The following is a 27,368-nucleotide window of genomic DNA, read 5'->3' as shown; positions in this document are numbered from 1 at the left end:
TAAAATGATTGAGAAATAGTCGTGTGTCGGTCAACCTTTTATAATGCTTTATTACTATAAAATAGCATGTTTTTTGGGACACGTAAAAAGCTCATTCACACATCGCCATGACAACAGACTGCTGGAAAACCAGTCAAAGCTGAAATGGAAATTCTAGTTTAGGCTAAATTTACAGTACTGCAAACAGTTAACACTTTGTTTCCCAGAGTGCTTCTCCCATCAGCTCCACTGCTGGTCCTCACAGAAAAAAAAAAAAAAGTCCTCATAAAATAGGTCGCATTCCAGCACCTGACTGATCCCACGTCTTTGGTCAGAACACCAGACCCACATTCCATTGCCTGCCAGGTTAGGTACTCCAGAAAGGCCCCGGGACCTGTTGGAGGGACTCTATTTAAGTCGACCTGGCAGCACCTCTGTATTTCCCCCTCGAAGAGCTGGAGGAGGTTTCTTGGCGACAATGCAGTCTGGGATACTTTTCTCCCGCTGACAGCGGGTGGGTGGATAGATGGCCTCAGTAAAGTGAAAGGCTTTATGCAAAGTAAGCAAACGTACCAATAAAAACTTAAAAGCTAAATTCCTACTGAAATAGAATATTTGAGAATATTCTGAAATACAAGATGAGTCAAAACCAAAGAGCACTCTGACTCGCATCAAAGTGGAACCTACAAAATGTACAGTTTCCAAGTCCTAAAAAGATAAATAATAAGGAATAACTGTGTATATTTACACAAGCTGACCGCTAACTTTGGAGATGCAACGTCCTTTTAGTTGTCACACGACTGCCTGGCTGCGTCCTCTGATGGACAGACCTCGGGCAGGAAGTGGTCGTCCTTCAGCATGCTCTGAAGAAGAAGGCGATTTTATTTCAGGCTAAAATACATCAGCGGTCACGAGACACTTACTGTTAGGTTGTTGATCTCCTCTGAGAAGGCTCCGATCTGCCGGACGGTGCCTTCAGAGTCTTCAATCTGCAGGACATTGGAAACATTTAGCGGTTCTCAGTTGCACAGGTGCGTAAGTCAGTGCCCGTACCTGATCCAGACTATCCAGACAGTCCTCGTACATGAGGACACCGCGCTGGAAGCTGCTGCTTTTTGGCATTTCGATGTTCATCGGACAAACATACTCCTCTGTGTCGTCGTGGCGCTTCCTCCGCAGAGTTCCAAACCCTCCAAAGGACAGGCGGCGGGGCTGCGGGACGAACATGTTAATCCAAGAATGAGTTGGAGCGAGGCAGCCGTGGGATGAGCAAAGGTCGGCGGGCTACCTTGACTCTGGCCGTGGCAGTGAGCACGCAGTAATCTGGGTTCTCCAGACCCTCCTGCTTGAGCCGCTGGGCCTCGGTGCCAACCAGCAGCTGGAAGTGTGTGGCCAAGTGGCGCCTGAGGAGAGTTTTGCTGGGAGGGATGTTGAGCAGCAGAGCCAGGGCTTCCACGTTAAAGCGAGGCTCCAACACCTGCCGAAAGAAGGGGACGACGATCAGGCGTGCTCATCCAGAGCAGCGGGCCCACCCGCCTCACCATCAGCCCTCCGTGGACACCGCTTCCCCGCAGGTTCGGCGCGTACTCGGCAAGGTCCACCGAGCGGAGCCACTCCATCACCCTGTGGTTGGTCCAGCGGGAGATCTCTGCCGGCGTCAGGTTGCTCTGCGTGGAGAGGAGACGTGAGTGCGACGTGAGTGCCGGCCAATGAGCTGGCCTCACCTCGTCGGACGGCCGGCGCCTCAGACAGTTTGGGTCGTAGGAGTTGAGTCGGAGGACTTGGATGGCTCTTTTGATGCTGAGGTGATGGAGGACGCTTCCCACCTTCAGAGACAGCAAGTCATCCTGGGAACATCAGAGGGAGTGGTCAGAGTGAAGCACCAGCTCCGCCACCAACGCAGAGTTCACACTGTCAAGGTCTGGAGCACTGACCACCGTCATGAAGTGCAGCACGTGTCCGTCAACCCGAGCCTCGTCGAAGTGACTCTTGTACTGTGGAAGGCCGATGTCGTCCAGCCACCCTGAAAAGACAAGTTGTACCTTAAAAATGTGTCTCCATATCCCACAGTCTTCACGAGCAAGTGCTCACTGGTCACCCAGTTGTGATCCAGCCGCCCCATTGAGTCGTCCTCCTCTGAGCCCAGCGCCTGCAGGGCCAGCTGGAGCTTCTTCCTGTGGAGATGCTGCTTCATTCCCAACTCCTAGATCAACAGTAGCATAGGTGTGGAAACACAGTTTCACCTACGATCAGCAAATCTTTTTGGACCCAACCTTCTCCAGGTCGTGCTGTGACGCCTGCAAAAGCGTTTGTCCAGATTTGATCCAGTTGAGGCCAGCGGTGACGTACAAGCCCAGACCCTGGTCGTGCAGCCAGTCGCACACGTCTTCTGTGCTCCAGCGAGAGAACGGAACACTGCTTCTGCTGCTGCTGGGGACCAAAGAGAGAGGTCACACTCAGGCAGGAGTTCTGACAATTGAGTCTCATTTTGGGGGGAACCGAGAAGTGAGTAGGCCTGTGATCCAGATGATGCAGACGCTTCAAGATCTGTGTTGACAGAAGTGGGCGTGTCCCTGCATTGAGTCCCGTGGCATCAGTGGAAAATCACAAGACCAAAAAACAAGCAGGGCCACGTCTACAGTCAACCACATGACTGCCTGTCTGACTCCAGGAGCTTTGCAAATTCAGGAAATGTTTTGCTTCAGCTTGTTCATTTGGAAGCCTTCACGGCGGCAGCAGCGCCACTCAAAACGGCCGCAAACATCTGAGCATGTATGTGAACATTGCACTCGTATTAAGTTACAGGTAGCTTTACCGATGTCAGACACGAGAGTTGCTCCCAGATCCACCGGGTTTGCTGCTCACCTATTTTCACTGTGGGAGTGCAGTGCGTAAAATGACCAGCAGGAGTCAGTACTGCGCTAGTGAGCAAGGTGAAAAGAATTGAGACGTTCGCGGGACCAGCCCTTATACAGTCACCATCTTATATACATATTGAGTCAGCAGAGCAGTAAAATGAACGGGCTACACATATCGGGTCACGAGAGGGCGCCAAAGTATTTCAGTTTAGCAAATGCACAGCCCGCAAGAGCGTCACAAAGCCGCGTCTTTTTCTTTGGCCCCACCAGAGGGCGCTCTCCGAACAACTGTTTCATTAAGCTCTACATTTGAATTGCGTTATACAAGAACACAGTCTACTGAGGCGTTGGGTGAGGTCCCAGTGAGATGTGTGTCTGCAGCACCCCTCCTCACTTGTTCTGAGTTTCTCTGGACCAGCCCAGTCTGGGGCCGGCAGTGGCCCGGACGCCTCCTCTCCTGAACTCCACGTCCGGGGCGTCATCCAGGTTGAAGGAGGTGGAGTGACTCCTCTTGAGTCTGGCGGAGGAGACGGAGCTTGACGTGCCTGGTTTGACTCGCATTAGGTGGATGAACAACAATGTTACCTGCCAAAGAACCTTCTCAAGCCTCTGGACTTCTTTTTGGTGTCTGGTGAGGAAGGCCGCAGTGCGCCACCGTGAGGCTTCTTCACAGGGAGGCCGGCCAAGTCCAGGTGCTCTGTGCCTTTACGTTCGGCCTCAGCTAAAATCACAGCCACAAAACCGAGCAGAGATGATAAGCTGCCATTCCATCTGCAAGTCCTCATGAAGCGACACGTGACGAGGACACTGCTAGTCTTTGTCGCACACAGCCTGATAATTGAAATCATGCTTTTCAGACCCACAAGAACGTCCAAATATTTATGCGCTGCCACAGTCATCTGCCCCCAATAGAACTTCAGAAGACATTGTAACTGTCGTACTGAAAAACAACAGGCTATTTTGAACCATCACAAGCAGCTGAAACTCAGCAAACCAAGTGACTCCTCATGGGCAGTATTCAGCTAGAATACCATCAGAATGTTCAGAGAACATTTGTGAAGTCATAATAAGTGTACAGTTTCATGATTTACACTGTCTTGTGCAATATCGTCATCACTTCTTGGTCCTGTGCTTTGCATCATACTGCAGAGCTGTCGTTTACCTAAATTCACTATTTAAAGAGGCAACAGTTGATCGGTTTAAGAACTGACAGACCATCATACATCTCATCTGACTCACTCTTCTGGAATCATAAAATCACACAAGCATTCGCCCACCACCTGCTGGAGTCTGGCTCACCCAGATTAGGAGTGCTGGACGTTCGCTTCCCTCCTCGCAGCTTGAAGAAGCCACGGCCGAAGGACGCTCGAGCCTTCTTGGTACCGAAGCTGTCATCGCTTGTTGTGCTTGGCTTTAAGAGTCTGGATTTATTTTTACTCTGCAAGATTCAACACAGATGGATTGCTGGTTAGCGGTCCACCTCTAGATGTCAGTCAAGCCTCATCTGCCGCAGAAAACACTGTATTTAAAGCTTCGTTTGAGTCACTGTTTGCAGTTTGAGGAGGTCACACTCAACAAGCTTAAGTTTAAATTGACGTGTCTCACCTGCTCCGAGGAGTTGGACGGGGCTGGAGCACCTGAGGAACTGAGAGCCAGAGATTTATTGATAATAAAGTAATGAATCATAGACATCTTTTTGGCTTCTTATTGACCTCATCCCAGCTAACAAAGAGGAACACTAATCCACAGTTCTAGCTAGTCAACTCTGCTGCAACTCTGAATTTGGTATATTACTGAATCAAATGATGGACTCATATATACATTTAAACAACAAAATATTGTTTATTTTGCATCAGTTTCACAATAGCACAAAAAATCACGATGGTGGCTATATTCAAGTTTTTATATCACCTTATTTAAACTAAAGCTCTTTTAATGTCTTGAAAATATTTGTATAAGAATTTCAAATACATTCAGAGTAGTGGAAACCCTGACCATTGTGTAGAGAAAAACATCCCTGAACAACAGCAAACAGATGCTTTTGTTTGCTTTTGTTCAGGGATTCCTCCATGTTTGTTGTTGTTGTTATCATCCTAGCTGCCACGTGTCTTGTGCATCAGTGCGATCAGTGCACTCCTGCACTTACAAAGGTTCCGTGTAGTCCAGAAAGCAAACTGTTAAATTTAATAAAAAATTTTGTTGTACATTTTTTGTTGTACCATCATGGTCGCCCTCCCTCACACAAATCAGCGTCCCTCCATAAATATGCCTTCACAGTTCTTAAAAACAATAACTCGAGAGGTCACCTTTGAACTCGCAGCGACTGTCGCTCTCTGTCCAGCTCATTCATCTCCGACAACACAGCGATGCAGGGACTGGCCTGGAGGAAACCAACGCAGGGATCATTTCTCAGCAGTCAGATGAGCCGCAGTGTGATGTCATTTTAGGCTCTAGAATGGTGGGAGCATGGAGCCTACGGAGGAAGTCTGGGGTTCATCCTGTCCAGACTGTTGGGAGGGAGCTTGTTTACCTCGTCATGGCTCCTTCCTGTCGCCCCCTCCGATGACAGCGTGACCTCGTCCACCACCATGGTGACGGGAATAGAGGGATCATCTTGGATATCGTCGTAGTCGTTCTCTTTTAATTTGTCTGCGAGGACAGAGACTCTAACTTGATTAAAAACATGCTGTTACACAGCAGAGGACAATAGAACAATAGACACATTTCTGCCATTCATCCAGATGTTTTAACAAATTCTCTTAACACAAGAGAGCTGGAGAAAAAAGATTTCCTGACTTGATGAGGCATCAGCAACCAACTCAAACTGGACAGTAAATTCTAAGAATCCTAAAATAAGCATAGCTGTCTTGTCCCTTTATTTGAATTACCGCTCGCTTTTCCGACTCAATTCTTTTCCTTTCAGCTTCTCCCTTCAGGGGTGGCCACAGTGGATCATCCTCCTGCATCTCACCCTGTCCTCTGCTTCCTCTTCTCTCAAACCTACAGACCTCATGTCCTCCTTCACCACCTTCATGAATCTCCTCTTTGGCCTTCCTCTCCACCTTCTGCCTGGCAGTTCCAACCTCAACATCTTCCTACCAATGTACTGGCTCTCTCTCCTCTGTACATGTCCAAACCATCTCCATCTATCCTCTCTGACTTTGTCTCCTAAACACCAGGCATGTGCTGTCCCTCTGATCTACTGCTTCCTGATCCTATCCATCCTGGTCACAGAGAACCTCAGCATCATCATCTCTGCTACCTCCAGCTCTGCCTACAGTCTTTTCCTCAGTTCCACTGTTTCCAAACCATTCAACATTGCTGGCCTCACCACCCTTTTGTACACCTTCCCTTTCCCTTTCATTGCTGACACCCTTTTGTCACACATCACACCTGACTCTTTTCTCCACTTATACCATCCTGCCTGCACCCGCTTCTTCACCTCTATCTCACACTCTCCATCGCCCTGGACAGTTGAGCTTCAGTACTTAAAATCCATCACCTTCTTTATCTCTGCATCCTGTAACTTCACCTGTCCACTTGGGTCCCTCTCATTCATACACATGTATTCTGTCTTGCTGCGGCAAACCTTCATTCCTCTCCTTTCTAAGGCAAACCTCCACCTCTCTAGCTTATCTTCCACTTGCTCCCTGCTCTCACCACAGATCACAATGTCATCTGCAAACATCATCGTCCGAGGGGCTTCTTGTCTAACCTCATCTGTCAACCTGTCCATCACCATGGCAAACAAGAAGGGGCTCAGAGCTGAGCCTTGGTTCAGTCCCACCTCCACCTTGAACTCCTGTGTTCCACCTGCAGCACACCTCATCACTGTCTTACACCTGGCACACATGTCCTGCACCACTCCCACATACTTCTCTGCCACTCCAGACTTCCTCATACAATACCACAACTCTTCTCTTGGCACTCTGCCATATGCTTTCTCCAGATCCACTAAGACGCAATGGAGCTCCTCCTGACCTTCTCTGTACTTCTCCATGAACATCCTCAGAGCAAGCACTGCATCTGTGGTGCTCTTTTTTGGCAAAACTGTTGCTCACATATGCTAACTTCTGCCCTTAGTCTACTTTCCACTACTCTTTCCCACAACTCCATTGTATGGCTCATCAACTTTATCCCTCGATAGTTGCCACAACACTGGACGTCTCCCTTGTTCTTGAAGATGGGCACCAGCACACTTCTCCTCCACTCCTCATGAATCATCTCACTCTCAAAGACCTTGTTAAATGTTCTAGCCAAAAGGTCTACTGCCACCGCTCCTAAACCCTTCCAGACCTCCACAGGTACATCATCAGGACCCACTGCCTTTCCACTCTTCATCCTCTTCAATGCCCTTCTCAATTCAGCCTTACTAATCGTTGCCACATGCACAGCTTCAAATTAGCTGGAAAACTTTGTACAGAGCCGAAGGAAACAGCTTTTGTGTAAGTAACATGTAATAACATTTTCCCACAAAACACTATGGTTTTGTTTTTTTCACCTGACTTCTTTTACAAGCCTATTTAAAGACTTCAAATATCAAGTTCTTCAGCAACAATTAACTGTGCCCACCTCTGACCATCTCCTGAGCCATCAAGGAAGACTCCAACTCTTTAATGCGCCGCTCCTGTGGGTTGAAAAACATCACATAAGCGAGCACTTCAGCAACACCGTGTTCTTGTCAGCACGAATAAGTGCATTCACTGTGAGAGATCGCACAGCATCTGAAGACGTGTCAGTGATCACACAACCTCATACCTTCTCATCGTTCGCCGACCTCAGCGACTCCAACACTCTCTTCACCTTCAACATCTCTGTCTCTGTGACACAAAAGTAGGAAAATCAAAGCTTGCTACAAACACAGGGCCAATGTCGGCGAGGTCAGAATGCACTCGACTTGTTGGACCATCTTTCACCCGATGCTCAGGCTGGTGAAGAGAGAGTCAGCTTCAATGACGATCGTGCTGTGTGATGTGCCTTTATCTGCAGTGATAGCTCAGCTTCCATTTGCTCTGTAAATGCGCTATAATCTTTATCTTATTGACAACTGTGTGTGTGCAGCAGAAGAGCAGCAGGCAGAGGCCGTCACGACTCTTCTCTATAAAGTCCAGGGCTCATTTCTACCCACGTCCACACTACAAAATATTCCTGTGAAGTTGGGGATGGAGCTGACATGTGACCAAGCAGTGAGTGAAGATTCAAAGGATGACCTGAGGTGACTTTTTTTTAAAGCCTCTTCTGAACTGATGCATGAGGTTCTTCTCAAAAGGAGTTAAGAAGAAAATAAGCCATGAAAGAAATCTGGGGATGTTCTCATAGGTGACACCAACTTCAATACATTTCCAGTTCACGGTAGCAAACAGCCTCTCCGCAGGAAGACCCTGGACTCAATTCTGGCTTGGAACAGACCTGGGTCATTTCAGTACGGAGCCTCATATCCACTTTTCCTTACGCAGTCCAAAACACATAGTTAAAAAGCCAAAGTTTCCACTGATCGCAGAAGCAAAGCCGCGCAGAGGCCTTTTTTATAAACAATCACTGGTCATCCATCAGTCAATTTCCACTGAGAACGGTCCTAAAGCTTCGCTCCACTTTTCTGTTTGTCGTGCTCTTGTGTGTTTTCAGTCTGTGAAACGTGACATAGATCTGGATTTTTTCTTCATAATAATAAACCAGGTGGAGACTTGACTCACAGGTTACTGCAAAAAAGTAACATAAACATTACATGAGCTACCTATGAAAGACGACAAAAAGCAGTCGCAGGGCTTTTGTTCTCAGTCATATTTGAAAAGTATCTGGACACAAGGAACTCAAGAGTTTGACATTGCGATGATCCAAACTAAACTTGAGTTTCATACGCTGCTGTTGGCCCTAAATATTGAAATGAGTCCATAACAAACACTGAACCATTTCCGTATTGACAGTCAAGCGTAACCCAAAATATATGTAGATGAAGTGAAGGGTTATAGGTGTCTGCAGCATTGTGCAAAGTAGCAAAGTAGTGGTGGGGTTTGAATGAGTTTTAAAACAGATATTACAAATATGTGACGCAGCAGAGGCGGTGACATGGTTTCTAACTTTGGTGGACACACTGGACTTCAAAATCTAACCAGTGATGGGAGATGGTGCTCAGTGAGTCACCAGCAGTTGGTACACAACTACTTTGCACTCAAAACATAATGTACTACAGGAGTTGGACAAAATAATGGAAACACCTTCAAGCTTTTTTAGCTTGACGGTGTTTCCATTATTCTGTCCAAGCCCAGTATATGGTGTGCATGTAGTCACTAACTGATGCCCTGATCTAAGCTAACCAAGCGAGGCATGTGTTGAGCACACACTCATCTGAAATAACAGCAATACCCAGAAATTCCTGTTGACGATATGTACCCCAGCGTAATCTAATCCTCTTTAAATAAATGAAATTCCTCCAGCAGCAGGGTAGAAGGTCGTTGGAGCCCAGGACGCGGGGGGGAGTCTAACGTGTGTGTGGTATGGACCCTCAACAAATGTGAACAAAGTCACTTCAGTGCCGTCTGTGAAACTGAAGATAGTGAGAAAATAATTATTGGACAAATTCCATTTCTAAAATCCACATTTCAATATTTCTTCAGGGAGTGCTGCTGCTGTGACGGCGTGGACATTAGGAATGCAAGAGCAATATTTATTGTTGTGATAAGAGACTGGTGAGGGATTATTCAAACCGCTCCGACCTCTCTCTCCAGCTTCAGCTCCGCCGGGGCCCTCCACTCTCGGGCGGCTCTCCTCTCTCAGCCTCCTCAGCTCCATCTCTCGCTCCTCAAGCTGCCTCTGAAGAACAGCCAGCTCCTCCTGCAGAGGAAGGAGAGAGCAGACGGTCACCTTCTGCCTTTCTCATTTATTTTCTTTCTGAAATCGGTAAAACAGAACCAAGTGGAGGACTTCAAAAAGCAATGTTTTTTTTTCGGTAATGAAGTGGAAAGTTTCCTACTGCTGAGGCTCCACTTCCAGAACTTCTCACCACCTACTGGAGCCGAGGATCCAAAAACTTCAGATGGAAATAGTGAGACGGCTCCTGCTTTACATTTTGATGGTGGAAAATCTGTCTGGATTGAATGGGCTTCTGTGGCACTTATAATCCACATACAGGCTGACAAGTCATGGGCGTGGTTCTGACAGCATGAAAAGGTCTGTGTCCTCTGACGGTCAATCCTCAATCACTTCATTTGTTGCTGAGCTTCCAATGAAATCTAACAAGAGGACTGACATCATGGGCCCCCTGTCTTCTTCATCTACCACATCATAAACTCTACTGTCGTCTTCCATTTTTCTCTGTACCTTCCTCGTCTCTCCCATCTTCAGCTCTGACTCTTCTAACTCTGCTTCCTGTCTTTGAGTCAGAGCTACTGACCCTAAGCCACACATCATGTCCGGCCTCACTACTCTCACTCACACACATGTAGTCTGCCGTCTGCTTCTAGCTCTCCTCCTCACTCACACTACAAGTCACTACATCAGTGAGAAACTCCACTCATTGTTTTTACTCATCTGTCAGTCCGTCCGTAACAATTCATTCATTCCGACACATAGGCTTGACATAACTGGGAATCGCTTAGTTCAATTACAAGGTTAGAAGGTTCACATTCACCTCACAAGAGAGAAAACTTGCTACGACCACCCAGTGTTTTCTAATTAACCAAGACAAAAACTAGAGTTTTGCTCCTCTGCAATCTCTCTATTGTGTTTGGTAATTCCATTAGTTTGCTCTAAAACCGTGAATCCCTTAACAGAGAGGATTTGTGGATGACAAAAAGGGTCAACCACAAATCCTCTCATAATAACACAACTAGCTAGCAAGAGTGATGCAGAGGCAACAGCGAGTGAGTGGTGGTGGGTTTGAACTCGGTCCAGGTGTCAGCACTTACACAGTGTGGTGAGTCAACAGTGTGCAGCAGAGCAGGGAGCAGCTTTAGAGGATCTTAAGGAGCAGAAGAGAAAAGAAGAGGACAGACAGACTGAAGATTAAACCTTGTTCACCTCGACTCCAGTGAACCGGTCAGAGCTCCACTTTGGACGCTTGACAGGTTTGCATGTAGCAGAGGAATATTGTTGTTATTGCGGGAGATGATGAGTCAGTAGGAGTTCAGAAGGGCTGCGCGTGACTGATAAGGAAATGTTTTGACTCAGTGCGCCCACCACACTCACTTTGCTTGCTCTTAGTTTCTTCTCGCTCTGAATCCGTTCATTCTCCATGTCAGTCACCCTGAACCGCAGCTCCGTCACTTCCTGGTAGAAGCCCTGGGGAGGAGGAAAGAATTCCCACTCAATTCACACAAACTTGGGATATTCTTTCCAGACAGCACTCCTACCGAAAGAGGCCAGCCATTCATTTCAGACAGCTGCCGCTCCGGAAAGAGTTTGAGAAGATCAGAGCACTAATCCTGGACTTGAACAACATTTCACAGTCAATCAGCAGATTCTGGGATGAAATTCACACTTCATTTTTTCCCTCAGACATCGAGTTTGTAGATGATTTACGCGCATGTGCTGTTTCAATACCCAAATGTGACAAATCACCAGCTAGAATCCATACCGAGAGGCAAAGAGAAAATGCCTTTGGATTTCATATTTCGCATCAGAAACTGGCCACATAAAGTGACCTCAGTTTGACATGCGGTCTGAGCGACAATGTCTGGCCGTGAGACGTAGAATGGGAACACAAATCAATACTACCAAGGACAAACAAATATCCTTCACCCCAGAGTCCCAGTCAATGTAAAGAAAGCATGGAACGTTTTACAGCCTGGAAGATTTTCAGGAAGAGTCGAGGCTTTTAGGGGGTCTGGCAGGAAACAGCTGCAGGAGCATGAGGGGTGTTTCATCTTCCTTTGTGACCCGGAGAGCTTCACCACAGTGTGCAGCGCATGACACACCAGAATCGACCTTTTAGTGGAGTGAGACAGACCTTCGCGAGACCCAAACAATGGCTGGCAGGCTGCCACAGCTGGGATACGCACATCGTGTTCAAAAGTGCAGGTGCAGCTGGGACTTCAGATTTCCTGCCCCGTCACTGAGAAGAGGCCTGTAAAAGGAAAGAGTCCAACCTCTTTGTCCCTGTGATCCCTCTCCACCGCTGACAGCTTCAGCTTCAGGCCCGACACCTCGGTTAAGAGCTCCAGCTTCTGGCTCTCCAGCGCCGTCCGGGTCAACAACTCCTGAAAATAAAGAGGTTTATTTTCAAGAAAACAATCTGAGCGCTGGAAGGTTTATCAAAACAGAGGCAAATAGTGTAACTGTTTATACCAGGAATTCGTTTTCCCATCTGGCCTCATGAAAACTCTTGAGGGGACAAGGCCTGGAACTAATTTACCAAAACAAAAGAGTACTAGTAGAAGCAAAGCTTAAATTCAAACAGAAGCAAAATGTAAAAATCTTGATTAATAACTTTCAGCGAAAGGAAAGGAAAAGAAAAATGTAATGCAGTATGAGGCGAAACATGGCATGAAGCAGAGGGTTTCATATTTAATGGTTTAGTTTAACAAGGAGATTACAATATGTGATTTCTACCTACTGACATACAGGCAACACATTGAGCAAAAGCATTTTAGTGAAAGACGAGAAAGAATTGTACAGTCCACGATTGTAATAACAATAATATTAGTAATATATTGAAATATACAACTGCAGTAACAATGGCAAAAGTATATATGTATTGAGTAAAACCACAAAATACAAAAGACAATAGCACTATGAGAAAAAGTATGAAAACAAATACGAGGGATGTAGTTTAAAAATTTCTTAAAATGTTTTAATGATCTTCTGCATCGACATTGAGTGAGTTCATGGGGGCAAAGAGCCGCATGGTGCCCTGAGATAATACAACTCAGCTTGGTGGTGCACTGAACAACTCTCATCCATGGACTAAGTATCAATTATTCATCTTCATAAGGTGCACTGATAATGCCTGGTTATTGAACGTTTATGAATCTACATCAGCGCTCAATGTCACCTTCATTATTCTTGATAAATTCTTGTATTGCAACAATATAATAAAGCTTCATCACTGCCACTGTTCTTAAATGGCATTAAGCAGAGCTGCTACAACAACTGTCCCATAAAACATTCATATTGTTGCTGGGTTGTCTCTCACTGTTTCACTTGGTTGAGAAGTGCCTATTGCCTGAGATCTATGACTAAGATGCCATTGTGTTCGCTATAACATGAAAAACAAATATCTTACTGTCTCAGCCAATCACCCACCTTTTGAAGTAGCTCTTCAGTCGCGTTTAATTTCTCTCTGTGGCGCTCAAGGCAGTTGTCCAGATCCCGAATCTTTTCCCCCTGCACCTCCACCTGGTCTGTTAGGACACTAACCTGGACATTAATGGGACATGGAGAGTGATGAAGTCAATGTTTCTTTCCTCTGTTTTTTTTTGCGGAGTAAATATGAGTTGGTACATGTAAAATGAAACTGGTTAAATCACAATTTGCTGAAATCCAGGGATTAACTAAGGCAGTTTTTCTTATGTTTGTCCCTAGTAGTGTTGTAGTACTCCAGATTGGTCTTGGTCTTGAGATGGGACTCACAATCATGTCATGGTTTGTGCTTTTACTTTGTCACTTCCTGTGTTCCGGTTCCTTGTTTTCTTGCTTGCTTTCTCACTCCCTCCAGCTTCATGGCAGCGCAGCTGGTTCTCATTCCACTGATTGCCTCTGCAGAGATTTATACACCTGGAGAACCAGTGCTGCCAGATGATTGTCTTTTGTTCTCATGGTCCGTCCTCTCTCTCTCTCGCTCTGTTCGCTTGTGACCCTGTTCATCTCTCTGTTTTGCTCTGCGTTCATCTCCTCGTTCTGTCACCTTTGTCTCTCTTCTCGCTCTATCTAGCTCTCCTATGGCGTGCTCCCTGTCATTAGCTACGCGTTAGCTTCCTCGAGTGTTTGTGTTACTCGCTACTTTAGTTCAGCCTATGTGCTAGTTATTTCCTCGGTTAGTGTTTATATTCGAGTGTTTCTTAGTTGTCCCCATTTTCAGGCTTGTATTTCTTACACCTGCTTTCTGTTTCAGGTTTATCCCCTCCGTTTGTGTTTGTTCTCCACGCTCCGCTTCTGGTGTCGTCGCCTTCAGTTTAGATTTCTGTCTGTGTATTATTTTGTGTTTATTGAAATAAATCTTGTGTTTAACTGTTAACCTCGCTTGTCCGAGTCCTCTGCGAGTTCAAAGTCATCTGCTCTTGGGTCACCTTAGCTTAGCAGTCATGACAAACCTTTTTTAGGGTCTCGGTCTTTGTCTCAAATATTTTTTTTATTCAGTCTTGTCTTGGTCTCAGACTCCAAATATCTTGGTATTGTCTCGGTCTTGATGCTCCCCAGTCACGATAATGTCTTGGTCTCGGTTGGTGTGGTCTCGACTGCAACACTAGTTAGAAGTATATTTGATCATTGTGAAGATGTTGTAGCAAAACAAAAAACTAGGGTCTTGAAAAAAACAACATATTAGTGTTTTTTCAAGAACACAGCCAGCATGATGACTGAACACGCCATTCAATTGTCCAATCAGTGGTGATTGTTCAGCAGCTGCACATCAACAGGGTTCTTACTGACTCACTGACCTGAAGAATGAGGCACTCTTTATCACTCTCCAGCCGTGACAAGCGTTCCTGATAGACTGCCTCCACCGCGTGGCCGTTAGTCTGGCAGAAAATGCTGAATGTTACAGGTGTACACGTGGTTAAGGATGTGATTTTAAAAAGCTTTTAGCACATATATACAAAGATGTGATCTGGCTCAGAGTTTGGTGAAACAAATCCATATCACAGTGAATTTGAAGGAAACCATTCCGCGCAGGTCTCCAGCAGAAATCTTCACACGGCACATTCTGCAGTTAAACAGTCACATTTGGGATAAAGAGCAGAGTCACATGCTGCAGAGCAGATAATCTATACAAGTCTGATCTCACTCACAGACGCAGAACTTTCCATGACCTTATTCTTCATCTGAAAACTTGAATCTGCTTTTAAACATTTGAGCAAAATATTTTCCGATACCATTCGTCCATGCAGCCACTCAGCCAGACCCTCTGCAGTGGAATCTGAAATCTGACATCGCAGGTTGTCCCTCTCCTCGTTGTCCATGAGCTCCAGCAACGCTCGAAGATCCTCCAAGAGGTGCAGCACCCGGAGACCACCCAGGAAAGGCGAAGTCGGAGACTGGCAGTCAAAGAGGCCATTGGAGTAGTCCATGGCCTTGGATCCTTTATGAGAAACAAACAAAAGCATTACAAATGAACTTAATCTGTGCTTCAAATATAATGAACCCACACCATATGGGACCACGTGGTCTTGCTGGAGTGACCACACAAATGGCACTGCAGTCCCAAAGCTGAGCACCGTCTTCAGCTTCACGTACGGCCTGATGCCTTTGCTTCAACAGCTGTGTCAACTTATAAACTTAAAAAAAAAGTTGCCACAAAAAAAAAGGGTCATAAACTCTAATATTTCATTGGACCGCTTTTAGCTTTGATTACAACACGCATTCACTGTGGCATTGTTTCGATAAGCTTCTGCAATGTCACAAGATTTATTTCCATCCAGTGTTGCATTATTTTTTCACCAAGATCTTGCATTGCTGATGGTAGAGTCTCACCACCGCGCAAAGCCTTCTCCAGCACATGCCAAAGATTCTCAATGGGGTGAAGGTCTGGACTCTGTGGTGGCCAATCCATGTGTGAAAATGATGTCTCATGCTCCCTGAACCAGTCTTTCACAGCTTGAGACCGATGAATCCTGGCATTGTCATCTTGGAATATGCCCGTGCCATCAGGGAAGAAAAAATCCATTGATGGAATAACCAGGTCATTCAGTATATTCAGGTGGTCAGCTGACCTCATTCTTTGAGCACATAATGTTGCTGAACCTAGACCAACTGCAGCAACCCCTGATCCAGGATCCAGGTGGTGACTTTTTTTTGGCCAGGCAGTGTAGATGTGAATTCATTGTTGTGATCTAAGCCTGAAGGTACACAGTGTTTGTGATGGCATTAGCAGCTTCATCGCTGGACGTGTTGTCAGAGGTTAGCCGACCAGATTCATCCTATCCCCCTTTAAACTCAGGATGCAGATTTCTTAAGACTATTAGCCTACTGTTGTCACTGCAAGGGTACAACATAAGCAAATCCACCTCTGCCAAACAACTAAAACTAGAAAACCATAGGGATCAGCAGTTGTCCAGGTTAAGTGTGGACACATTCAAGGTGGATTGAAGGTCGTTTACTGTACTATGGTGTAAAAAGGAAGCAAAATGAGGTGAGCAGGGGAATGAGGAAGTCAGACAGGATCATGAGCTTGACGGGGTCATGACCATCAGGTTTTTTGAAACAGTAAAGAAGCGGCACCTCCCCCCTAGTGACTAGGAAGTGGAAGATAGTGATGGCAGAGTCACAAACCATATGGTGAGGCAGGAAAAATGTTGCCTTTAGAGTGGGAAACTACAGCAGAAGTGGTGAGGGAAACTGCAAAGAAAGTGGAAAATGGAAGAAAAGAGAGGATGAGACTTGCTGGTGGTGAGATATGAGGTTCAGTGGGGCATGAGGAAATAGCAGTAAGCAAGAAATCATGGGAAAAGCAGAGAGAAGGGGAAAGCAGACAGGAGTGCTTGGAGTAAAGATGCTACGCAAACAGAGTAGTTGTTCAGGATAAGCAGTAGCTTATTGTGAGTTTTATTTTATGAGAGAGTGGAGAGCAAGGAAGTTGCATTTCAGGATAGAATGTGCCACAGGTTAGGTTGACATTGGCTACATGTTATATTGTCGTGACTGAGACTGAAAACACACTGAGATGGAGAACTGGTTGCAGGGACAATGAGACACTTCTCGGCCAAGTGCTGGTGACTTGAGGCGCATTGTCAGACTTGACCACCTGAAGGCTATAGCACCAATTGAAACATGACACAGTTTGATGCTCAACACAAAATGCGGATTTTTTTTTTTTGTGCTCCTCCTGTTGATTCAATTGACTTTCGCAGAAATGATCTTTCGGCCCCCACATGTAATTTTCAATCCCAAAGATGGCAAGACAACAAAACCATTCATAATGACCTCTGTGTCAACAGTTGTGCCCACCATATGCTACAAGTTGTCGGCAGCAGAAACATTGTTATTTTAAAGAAGAACAACAGGACAGTGGTGAGTCAACACCGAAATATATTGGCATGCAAAAGGCCAAGCCAAAACATATAATATAGGCAAGACAGAATTGCCTACACTATATATACTGTAGCGCATGTCTCTAGTCACCTTCCATGCTCTTTCCTTCACAGGAAAAAAAGTTTCAGTTTCTTTGGCTGGGATTGGAACACAGCGATTTAAGTCATTCAAAAGATTTACTTTGAGGTCTGTGCTTTGACTTGGCCTTTGAAAACAAAGTGGCTTCAGCTCCCTGCAGGCAATCTCAGGCCTGGTAGATGCTCAGCTTCCATCTGCTCGATAAAACTGTATCCTTCTTGGTCCAGATCGCTTTATATTACAAGTGGCTTTTGACGCATAGCATCTGCATTGAGGTAGACATGCTACCATCGAAAAGAAAAACTGTCAAACACATTTGCCTCTTCATTGTTTAATGCCAGTGCATACAACACATGCATACTTTCATCTTCAGCGAACCACAGCTTACATTTTCAAAAATATAACGAAAACCAAGCAAATTCAAGTTTATTTAACAAAACATTTTCACAAACACATCACCACTGATCTCCATTTTTCTTGGGTTATTTCAAACATGTTCACATCTGCCTTTCAAGACTTCCAGTCCACCTCATAATGTAATATAGATTAGAATGCCACTTTGAGTGACTTTGACCTTATTTGGGAAGAAGCAAGCGATCGTGCAAGAATACTCAACCTTCTTAAGTCTGGGAAGTTACACTGGAGTTGTGTGGCACTGATTGAATTACCCTGATTTGTGATAGAAGAAGTGGACAAAAATAAAAGACCAGTGAAAGCTAAGGCTGTGTCTGTGTGGCAACAGCCACAATGTAGTCGACTAAAAGCGAGAAAATTCACACCTCATGAGGCTGCAGCTACACGGCAGTGCAGGTACCGAATGTGCTCTCTTGAGGAATGTGCCTGGGCTGTGCCTGGTGATGATGTCACATCGGGCAGTTGCCATCAGATGAAACTTTTCAATGAGTAAACCGGAGTGTCCAAACTGTTCCAGAAAGAGCGGCAGTGTGTGCTAGTTGGGTCGGAACACAAAGTCACCAATGAAGTAAATGAAAATTTAAATGAAGAGCTTATTCATTTTATTTGCCATCGCACAAAAATTTGGATGCGACTTCTGGGGAGACAATTACGCACCACAGAAGACACATATATTCATTTATAGCTAAAAAAAATGTGCATCACTGAACTAGCTTTTCGCCCTCACAGAATGTATCTGGGCTATTTCCTGGACTGGCGCCACACTGTACATGTCAGCCAATCACAATGCGTCTGTCGTTTGGCACCTGCAGCAGACACTCTACATTCACTCCTACAAAAGACTATTTTAAGGCTTGGAACGCATTATTTCTTTTTCCATTCATTGTAATGGGAAAAATTGATTCAGATTTCGAACAAATCGCTTCTCGAACGGCCGTCTGGAACGGACTGTGGTCGAGAACCGAGGTACCAATGTATATATTTCTGACCTGTAAGGGGCAGCTGGAGCCACCAAAAATAATGGCAATAGGAAAAAGGAAAGCAGTGTGGATATTAGTAGTAACTGCCAAGTTCGCCACAATACTTGGTCATCAATATGACTAGGTTCTTGAAGTTTCTTTGTTGACCTTGTTTACTGGCCATTTCACTGCAATTTTCTCTGTTGTTCGTACATAATTCTATGACAGATATTTATACTCAGAAGTCGATAGTAGGCAATTTGTAGAGTGAAGAAAGGTAATGTTTTAACCTGCCTTTATTTTTGGAAGGACTCAAACCCTGCACCATAGGTTATAAATAGACAAATCTATTCATAGATTTTCTAAATTAAGTGACAGAAGTCATCAATGAATGTAACCAAGGTAACTGCATATATTGCAGCTGAGTTTAAATGCAGGTTTACACGGTCTAGAGATGCAGCCTCCTCCGTAGCATCTGCCGGCTCTCTTAAATGTCATGTGTAATGAGGATGTCCAACAACAAACACGAAGGGAGGTAAACACATGCAAACCCAAACTGTCAGTCTTCACAACTCCTGAGGTTTCTGGGGACACAGGAAAGCTAGGGGGAAGCCGCGCGATTAGCCGCCTGGTTCCCATTGCAAAGGTCAGCGCTATAATTATACACATCAGCAGAAAAGTCTGGACACGTTCATCTGTAGCAACTACCAAAGCATCGCAAAATCAGTATCTCTTGCTACCTTATAAAACTCATGAGTCTATCTTGCTTATGACGGCTTTGCTCAACTGAGCCACAGAAAACAAAGGGCACATGGTTTTACAGTCAAAAGCAATCTCAGCTTGATTCTCAACAGCTTCCAGATGTGGCTCAATACTACAACTGCTCAAAACGTGCAAAGGTCCGTGAGCAAACTGTGGTTACCTGCTATGATTCCATCCATTTGCTCCAGCGCAGCTGCCAACATATCACTTGCGTCAGACATCATTCTCAAACCTGAAAGACAAAAGTAGCACAATAGTAAAAACAAAATAAACAATGAATTGATGAAGATGGTGAGAAGGTCACTAGAAGCTTTACGGAATTTAATGCTAGAAATTAGATTCTAACTGCTGAAACTGTAGGGTGTTCTGAGTGTGTTTTTATGCCTGTGCAAACAGGAAATTAACATGTTTTAGACAGATGTTTATGGAGCATCAGCACTTGGAAGAGTTGCAGGAATAGCAGGAGACCTCGCCAATTGGTCTCAGACCAATTAAAAACACATAACCACATTGTATATGGGGCTGTTTTATCTTTTTAATGGACTTTTATGCAGAGCGATAAAGCGCTCATTTCTTGTGACAATGTTGCGGCCTTAAAACAGTTCCCGCATGCCATTAAACTTTACAAACTCTTCGGAAGATGATGATAAGATGACTGTCTGCGATCATCGACGAAAGACAAATGATCCCAGGGTTATTCCCATTCAGACAACCATTGAGAATAAAGGACATCTAATCTAACCTAATCTAATCTTGACAGCAGACATTGGTGTGTGACAGTTGTAGAGAGTGTGGTGGACTTGTGTGGTTCACTATCATAGTTTTTAACTTATTTTTAATAGAGGAAACCTTTGAAAATGACATTGCTCGACCCTGAGTCTCTGGATCAGTGTGTGTTTTATTAGATGGAGCGGTCCTCATAGCCGTTGTCTGCTGTGGTTCACATCAACACACAGAGTCTCCCGCTACGCTGGCGAAACACCATGGTGAAAATAGTCGCACATTCGACGGACATCCACTCTGGTATTGGCGGCGGCGTCCCCGATTGGGGTTCACTGATCGTGGACACACTCTCGTAGGCAGCGCTAATGCTACAACCCGGAAACGTCCGGAGTGGAAACTGACAGTCCCTTGTCTGCTGTAATGATGCAATGATATCAAGAATAGAGTATGAAATGATCATTTATTCACATTATTTCTGATATTTCTTCAATAGCATCTAGGGAATGTGTCCAGATGGGTCCATAGTTGAAGTAAACTGTCAAGAGATGTGAGATACATTGGGCACAGCATATAGTTATCGCCGAAATATGTAAGCATTTATCTTTTTGGTTTTTGTTTGTCCATATCGCCCAACCCTACTGTGCTGTTTATATAAGGGAGAGCTTGCTTGTTCTGCCTCTCCCAACATATACATAGATATATAAGTCAGCTGTATGTTCACATTGGAAGCATTGTAATACTTTTTCATGAGATCATGACACAGAGAAATCACTTCTTTACACGAAACAAGGCATAAACACAAAACATGAAGCACAATGAATTTGATAGGTCTGAAGACTCAGACAATAATGCATGATTTAACCTCCAAGAACTGAAAGACAAATTTTGCTTAAAAATAAGGGGCAGTTATGGACAGTCCCGTAAATGTACATTTTAAGTGGCCCACGACAATTTAAGAATTGTGTGATGGAGTTCGCCACCTCTGAATTAAATAATGTAAGCACTTGGTTGAATCATTTTCTCGGGAGACGGCAGTTGTCTTTGTACTTTCTGGTGTCCCTTTGTTCTTCAGGCTTCCAATAGAGCACTACACAAGTATGTCTTGGAGCTTCCAATACAGTCCCTCACTGTCTGTGCGTACATTTGAAATAAACGTGACTGGTGTTCACTGTTGAAGCGCACTGTATTTCTACTCATGCATGCTAGATGAATACAAGTCCCGTATAAAATATATCTGAAAAATGTTTGGCAACATAAAGTGTCTTTGTTTCCCTTTGGGGGGCAACTGCATCTCATTAATCCTGGTATTTTACCTTATGAAGCTGCTGTCTGAGGGACAAGCAGCGCACTGATGTTGGACTCTGATCATACCACGTTGGCTAGATAATGGCAGCCTTCTCCCAGGGGTCTTAAACTCTTCACACATGGCATGCATGGCATCTCGAGCTGCTGCAACAAGGCCAGACATTGCCCACATGACACTTTTATCTAAACACTAATCACCTGACACTGGCCTCATATCCAGCAAGATTTCAATTGCCTCTGCATGAGTGGGAGAGTTTTCAAACACACGCTCTGAACTCGACAAGAAAACTCCTATTCAGGAGTTTGGGGGTAGGGCGACTCCATTTCCTCCCTCTGTGGGGTCACAGTGTCACACCCTGGAGGGGAAGAAACACGCACTGAGAGTCTAATTAAATAAGCTGGTTGAAGTGTGAGAATTTTGGGGGGGTTGTTGCTATTAAAAAGAAGCCATGTGTTGGGTAAGAAAAAAATGTACAATTACAGCTTTAGCATTAGCTTAACCAGCTTCAAAGACTGCCTGGAGAGCAGGTGATGAAGTGACAAGTGGTACTTTTTGTGTTGCCAGACGCCAGATACGCAGATACAACTTACTCTGCAACTGTGTACTAACCTCACACAGATGCGTACGTTTCCCATGGTCTACAAACAGTGTGTAATAAAAGTCTGGTTATGCTGCGTGTGTGTTTTGTTGGCAGCATGTCTGTCTGTGCTTTAGAAAGAACTTCAGGTTTTTATCACTTCTATCAGACGTTTTTTTTCTCCACATGCATATACTGATCTGTTTTGTGTGTCCTTGATATTTATTTAACTCAAATTCTGACACAAATTATGATTCAGATCGTCTGTGCCCTAATGAAATGAATTGAATAAATAACTACATTTAAGGAAAAATTTTTATTTTCATTCATACATGTATGTCACACTTGGACCGATGGGTGTTGCACAGTGGCAGCCGCACTGACAGCCTGCTGCTGAGGAACCAGTGATCTCACTTTCATGAGCCCGGAGAACTCTCCATTCTCCATCAAGCGCTGGCGCTTTAAATAGTGTATTTATATTCAATGCGCTTCCCTGCACAGCATTTTCCCGTGCATGTGCTGCAGGAAGCAAACTTTAAATGACAGATTGAAAGAACCACCACAGCAGACATGCTGCTGCCGAGTGAGCAGTGAGTTGGGAGGAGCGGACGCATCATAACCAGCGGGGCTTCATCAGAGCGCGAGCTGTCATACCTTTTTTTTTTTTTTTTTTTTTTTTTTTTTCAAAAACATTACTATACTATTTCCCATCATATAATAAGGTGATAATGTACACATGCTCTAGGTAGTTTGGTTGAACACTCATTGCAAACTGCAATTCTATTCTCCCTCTCCAACACATTACAAGAACTGAAAACCTCTGTATGCACTATGACTTTGGATCACACTTTGCATTGAAACGTCGTCATGACGACGGTTGGACCTGACCATGTTTACTACTGTGACACCGCGGACAACAAAGAAATAATCAAATTAAGAGGAAACGAGTGATACATGGGTTGGACAGTCAAAAACATTTCCACTTCAATTGAACCACTCCTCGGTCATGAGCCGAGAAGGCCGTGTGCGATCTCCCACAGTCCATTTCACCTCCACGCCACATTTTTGTATTTAAAACAACATATCCTGTTACATCGCGTGGTCCATTCGAAGTGGAAATCATTGCGTGCTCAATCATGTGCTGGACTGTGTTTGCTCACTACGATCAGTAAAATGCCTTTTTTTCACAACTCGCCCGAATCTATATTCGGCCATCAAACCTTTCTTGACTGCCTGACTGACATCTGACCACAGCTCAGATGACTGGTGGGTAACGTTGCAATGACTTTACTTCAATTATCTGGAAAAAATGTTGCTTTATGACGAGATGTTTAATCGTGGTCTGCTGTAATGAGTCCCTTGTTTTGGTACAGAATGGAACACATTTCTATGGATAAAATGCCTTAACAGCTGCCTATTGATTTAATGGATGGAAACATCAATTAAAGATCTACCAGGACAAAATAAGTCAAACAAACAGCATGTTGACATCAAGTGTCACTGATATCTTAGAAGCTTAAATGGACTGAGAATTTAATGGAGAAGAAAACAATGTTTCACCTGTAACAGAAAGAAAACATACAGAAACAAAACAGAAAGGTGCAGTGAATAAACTGAATAAATAGACTTTCCTAGGTCTTTTAGTGAAGCCCAACTTAATAAAACCAATGTGACCAAAGTCAGTCGAGACGCATTTGAACCGCTGTGGCTTCATGCTTCCCTTCAGTCTATCCCTCTGTTTTCCACGCCAAGATGCCAATATAGGCAAACCAAGGATTGAATTTCAGCTTTTGATAGGCTTTCTTTAGTTAACATAATTTTAAGGATGGCCTTCGAGCTAATAGGCCGCATTCTCTCTCAGTCCTGATTAAAACCAGAGAAGGAAAATCCCCATCTGTCCATCTGTGTGAGGAAGTTTACGTGGAGAAAACTGATAAGACAGTGGAGGAGTGTGCACAGCACACATTCCTACGCAGGTTAGCTGTCAGGAAATCCAAACAGCAGCCGCTGGTACGGACATCCCCGCTGACCTTCGTGACCTCATTTTCCCCCTCCACCCTTGGCACAACAGTGCTGTGGAACCATCTGATTTTCTAACTGAGTCCACATTTACCTCAACGTTCTCATTATCAGCCCAATAAACAGCCCAATGTTTCCCTACAGGAGACATTCTTAAGGTGGCCGCCTTGACTTGAAGGTGCTACTGGAGACCCTCTAATGTATTCATGAACTCTTGGTGGGAGCAGGAACACTCTGGGGCGCGTCCCAGGGAGTAAGGGGACTGACTACAGTGGGACAAATGGAAGGCTGAAAGCAGGACAGAAAAATGCATTGAGACACTTTTGTGTTTTTTAACCAGTGTGCTGAGGCACATGCCGTGCGAAATGGTCAAATGTGCTGTAGAAAATTATCCAATTTCACCTGAATGGTCTGGAAACAAATGAATTATCTTCAGCAACTAGTCTGCTATGATACATGTGTGTCTTTAGCTCAAGCTTATTACAGAATAATAGGTATTTTCAACAATTTCAACAAACCACAATAATGCTTTGGCCAAGGTTCCATTGGTGTTGTGCTTTGGGCTTTTTTTCCAATGAAAATTATTGTGCTGTGGCTTAAAAAAAGGTTGAAAAATACTGCTTTAGACTGTGAGCTTACTCATGAATCGGATGTGTGACAATAGTTTGAACAGGTTCATCTGTTCAAAGCACTTAAGATAAATGCTAGACACAAGGAAAATGTATCTAAAAAATACTTGTTTGGATCGATCATAAAACTAGGGGGGACAGGGGGTTCCCTGTAGAGGCAGTAGAACAAAATACAGTTAAAGAAACGGCTTGTATTACCTGCCACTGACCAGCCCCACACTAAACTGTTTCCACTTGCGTGTCATACACGCGGTATCCAATGACCCAGTTCCAGCTGTGGCACAGATGTGCACTTTGGAACTTGACGGCTCTGGGCAGCAAAGACACTGCTACCATTCAGCGTAAAAGAATGAAGCATATCTAATCAAGTTACGCTTCCATTTTACTTCTGTGTCTGATTTACAGCTTGAATTCATTGCTCCCCACAGGACAAACTTGTGATACTGTTTTCTTTTCTTTGTTGTTCTCTGTTGTCATTTGGGCAGTGTAAAATCAAATGTAAAAAACGCATTGACTGGTGTGAATCTTAACACCACTAATATTATTGACACGAGATTAAGGCGTACGTGTTTGTACGTCTCCACGTGTGTGTCTTGAATGACAGTACAACCTGCCATAGTTTGGAGATCAGGATGCCATGCTGTATTGATGTAAACAGAGATGAGAGTGAGACGTTCTTCTCAATGGAAAGTTTGGTTTTAAAGTCATGCCAGTCTGTTCTTTCAACAAGGCTTAAGGTGAAAATCGAGAAGCTACACAGATATACAGGGCAGACAACCATATATTAAATAGCATTGAGTTCTAAATGACATTCAGATTGGGGGTGGGGGGTGGGGTGGAGGGGTCTCCAGACACATGAAAAGACCACCCATGTCTGGTAGTTTTATTCTCCTATTGAGAAGCTCCAGAGAAATGTTAGTCGTTGTGTTCTACTATCATTTTTAAAAGACCTCTACAGCACCAACAGCCTCACAGACAGCCTCACAGACACACAGCACAAATGGGTCTTTGTGTATCTGGGACTCACATGCAAGTCCTGGAAACAGACATCAGGAGTCATTACCGTTGTTCCACGTGGCTCCAACTGCACTCATCACACACATCACAACTCACATTGGAGGGAAAAAAACTTGGACGACTCAGATTCAGTAAGTCAGTAAGAGATAGTCATGCAAAGAAATGCCTTAGCCTCCATGGGATTTTATTGTGTTATTGTGGTGGATGAACTTTGACTTTGATCTGGATTAGAAACTTAATACTAGCTGAACAATATAATTAGATTTTTGAGGAAAACAGATACTGGGGGTCAAACCTACAGTAAGGAAGAGCAGGGCCACCTCCTGTCAGGAAGCACCTCCTGACCCATCCAGGAGAAACGTCTTCCTCCCAGTCCCCAACATCCATTCAGTTGTATATAAATATCACTGAGGCTGCGTCAGCAACATGGAAAAAATGCTATATACAAAAAAGAGTTTTTTGGGTTTTTTTTAACCATTTACACTTTAGTTGCATAGTGACCAGCTATATTTATGTTGTTGTCCTTGTGAGAACGAACAGCCTAAAAAGTGGACTACGGTGGTTGAAGCCCAAATGGACTGATAGCCATCTGTCATCACGATCGACAAGGCTACTGATAACAGGTTCGCCTCTTCAGCGTGGATAGAACCAATGCAGCGTTTAGTTACATGGTCCATACAGGCATGTAACTGTTCATACATGTTTTAAGTTCTTTACAAAATATCTGTATGTTGCATCTTTGAGTCTGAGGTCGTAGTCCGGCCTTCTCACCTAGTGTGGAAACATGGACACAGTATTGAAGTAGAACTGAACGTCGGCTATGACCATACAAGGAACTGCTCTGACTGGACTCCCTCCACAAAACTGGACTCCAATCCACAAGCCAAGGGGTCTCAACCTTCACTCGTGAACGATGAGCCACAGTTTGATTGATGGACTTTGCCTCCTCATTGAATGAGCAACAAATTCCTGCAGGCTAGGAAAACACAGTGAGGGCAGCAGAGATAAGATCCTTCGTGTCACACCAACAAGCCAGGAAATGTGGAATAGACCCCATTTCACTCAGGACAAAAGTCAATAGCAAAGCCAACTTTACAGGCAGTGTTTTCTCCAGCCAAAATCACAGCATCAGACCAAAGCATTGAGGCTTCCAGCAGGTCAGGCAAACCTCGGGTGTTTGGAACCAAAGTACAATTCAGAGATTTATACAAACAGAAGTCTCATACGAACACTGCACAAGCCATGGAAGCTATTACTTTCCAAAAATGATGGCGGATGTGATTCTAAATCATGTCATGAATGAACCCACATAGAACAGAATAACAATAATTATTCTTCAAAGGAGACAGGGATCAACAGTAGGTACATAACATAATAAATAAACCTAACAGCATAATAAATTTGAACTATTAACTCTTAATTCATAACGTCATAGGGTTTAGAAGTTGACGGCAGTTTATATGTCATGTGGTGAAAAGCATATCATGCAGCAAAACAAAAACACCCCATCGAACATGAACTTGAGAATAAATCTAGTTAGAATGTCCCTGTCTATCAACTTGTAGACAGGACTAAATAGCTATTGAATAAAAAATAGCTTACGTGAAACGCTAATATGAGCGTCTAACAGTCACGACAAAGCTAGCGGTCCTGTGTATAGAAGAGTAGCGCGTGAAGTATAACGGAACTAAGTTGTCAAAAAACTTCAACAAGAACTTACTGTTTTCCACCAAATTTCAGTGAATGCTGTCTTGTAGTCTTCGCCAATCCTATCCTAAACTGTTTCAGCGAGGCTTCATCGTGCCCATGACACAAAACCACTCGGTTTCTCTGACAAATGAAGTTTTCATCCCAGTGGAGCGGCAC

General features: G+C 44.4%; 1 protein-coding gene across 3 annotated transcripts; it reads right to left on the bottom strand.

Annotated features, from left to right (window-relative positions):
- Window positions 1-33: 33 nt before the first annotated feature.
- ppfibp1a (PPFIA binding protein 1a) lies at window positions 34-27,368 on the bottom strand. 3 transcript variants are annotated; one of them, XM_053863110.1, is made up of 25 exons: window positions 27,223-27,368; window positions 19,392-19,463; window positions 14,864-15,069; window positions 14,429-14,509; window positions 13,077-13,190; window positions 11,921-12,031; window positions 11,022-11,114; window positions 9,551-9,668; window positions 7,596-7,657; window positions 7,410-7,464; window positions 5,368-5,486; window positions 5,144-5,217; window positions 4,443-4,482; window positions 4,137-4,275; window positions 3,423-3,558; window positions 3,232-3,354; window positions 2,253-2,409; window positions 2,071-2,182; window positions 1,914-2,002; window positions 1,704-1,826; window positions 1,521-1,646; window positions 1,268-1,456; window positions 1,033-1,191; window positions 903-968; window positions 34-842 (listed from the first exon to the last, which is right to left on the bottom strand). In XM_053863110.1, the coding sequence occupies exons 2-25, from the start codon at window positions 19,453-19,455 to the stop codon at window positions 765-767; spliced, it is 2,634 nt and encodes an 877-aa protein (XP_053719085.1). In that variant the 5' UTR covers window positions 19,456-19,463; window positions 27,223-27,368; the 3' UTR covers window positions 34-764. The 3 variants fall into 3 exon arrangements, with proteins under 3 accessions (XP_053719085.1, XP_053719086.1, XP_053719087.1); XM_053863111.1 differs by having other exon boundaries at window positions 2,253-2,406; XM_053863112.1 differs by lacking the exons at window positions 11,921-12,031; window positions 13,077-13,190; window positions 14,429-14,509; ... (1 more) ...; window positions 19,392-19,463; window positions 27,223-27,368 and adding an exon at window positions 11,186-11,914.

This window comes from Synchiropus splendidus, chromosome 4 (genome assembly GCF_027744825.2).
Source record: "Synchiropus splendidus isolate RoL2022-P1 chromosome 4, RoL_Sspl_1.0, whole genome shotgun sequence".
NCBI lineage: Eukaryota > Metazoa > Chordata > Actinopteri > Syngnathiformes > Callionymidae > Synchiropus > Synchiropus splendidus.
The sequence above is the reverse complement of the archived record's forward strand: the minus strand, read 5'-3'. Positions and strand labels throughout refer to the sequence as shown.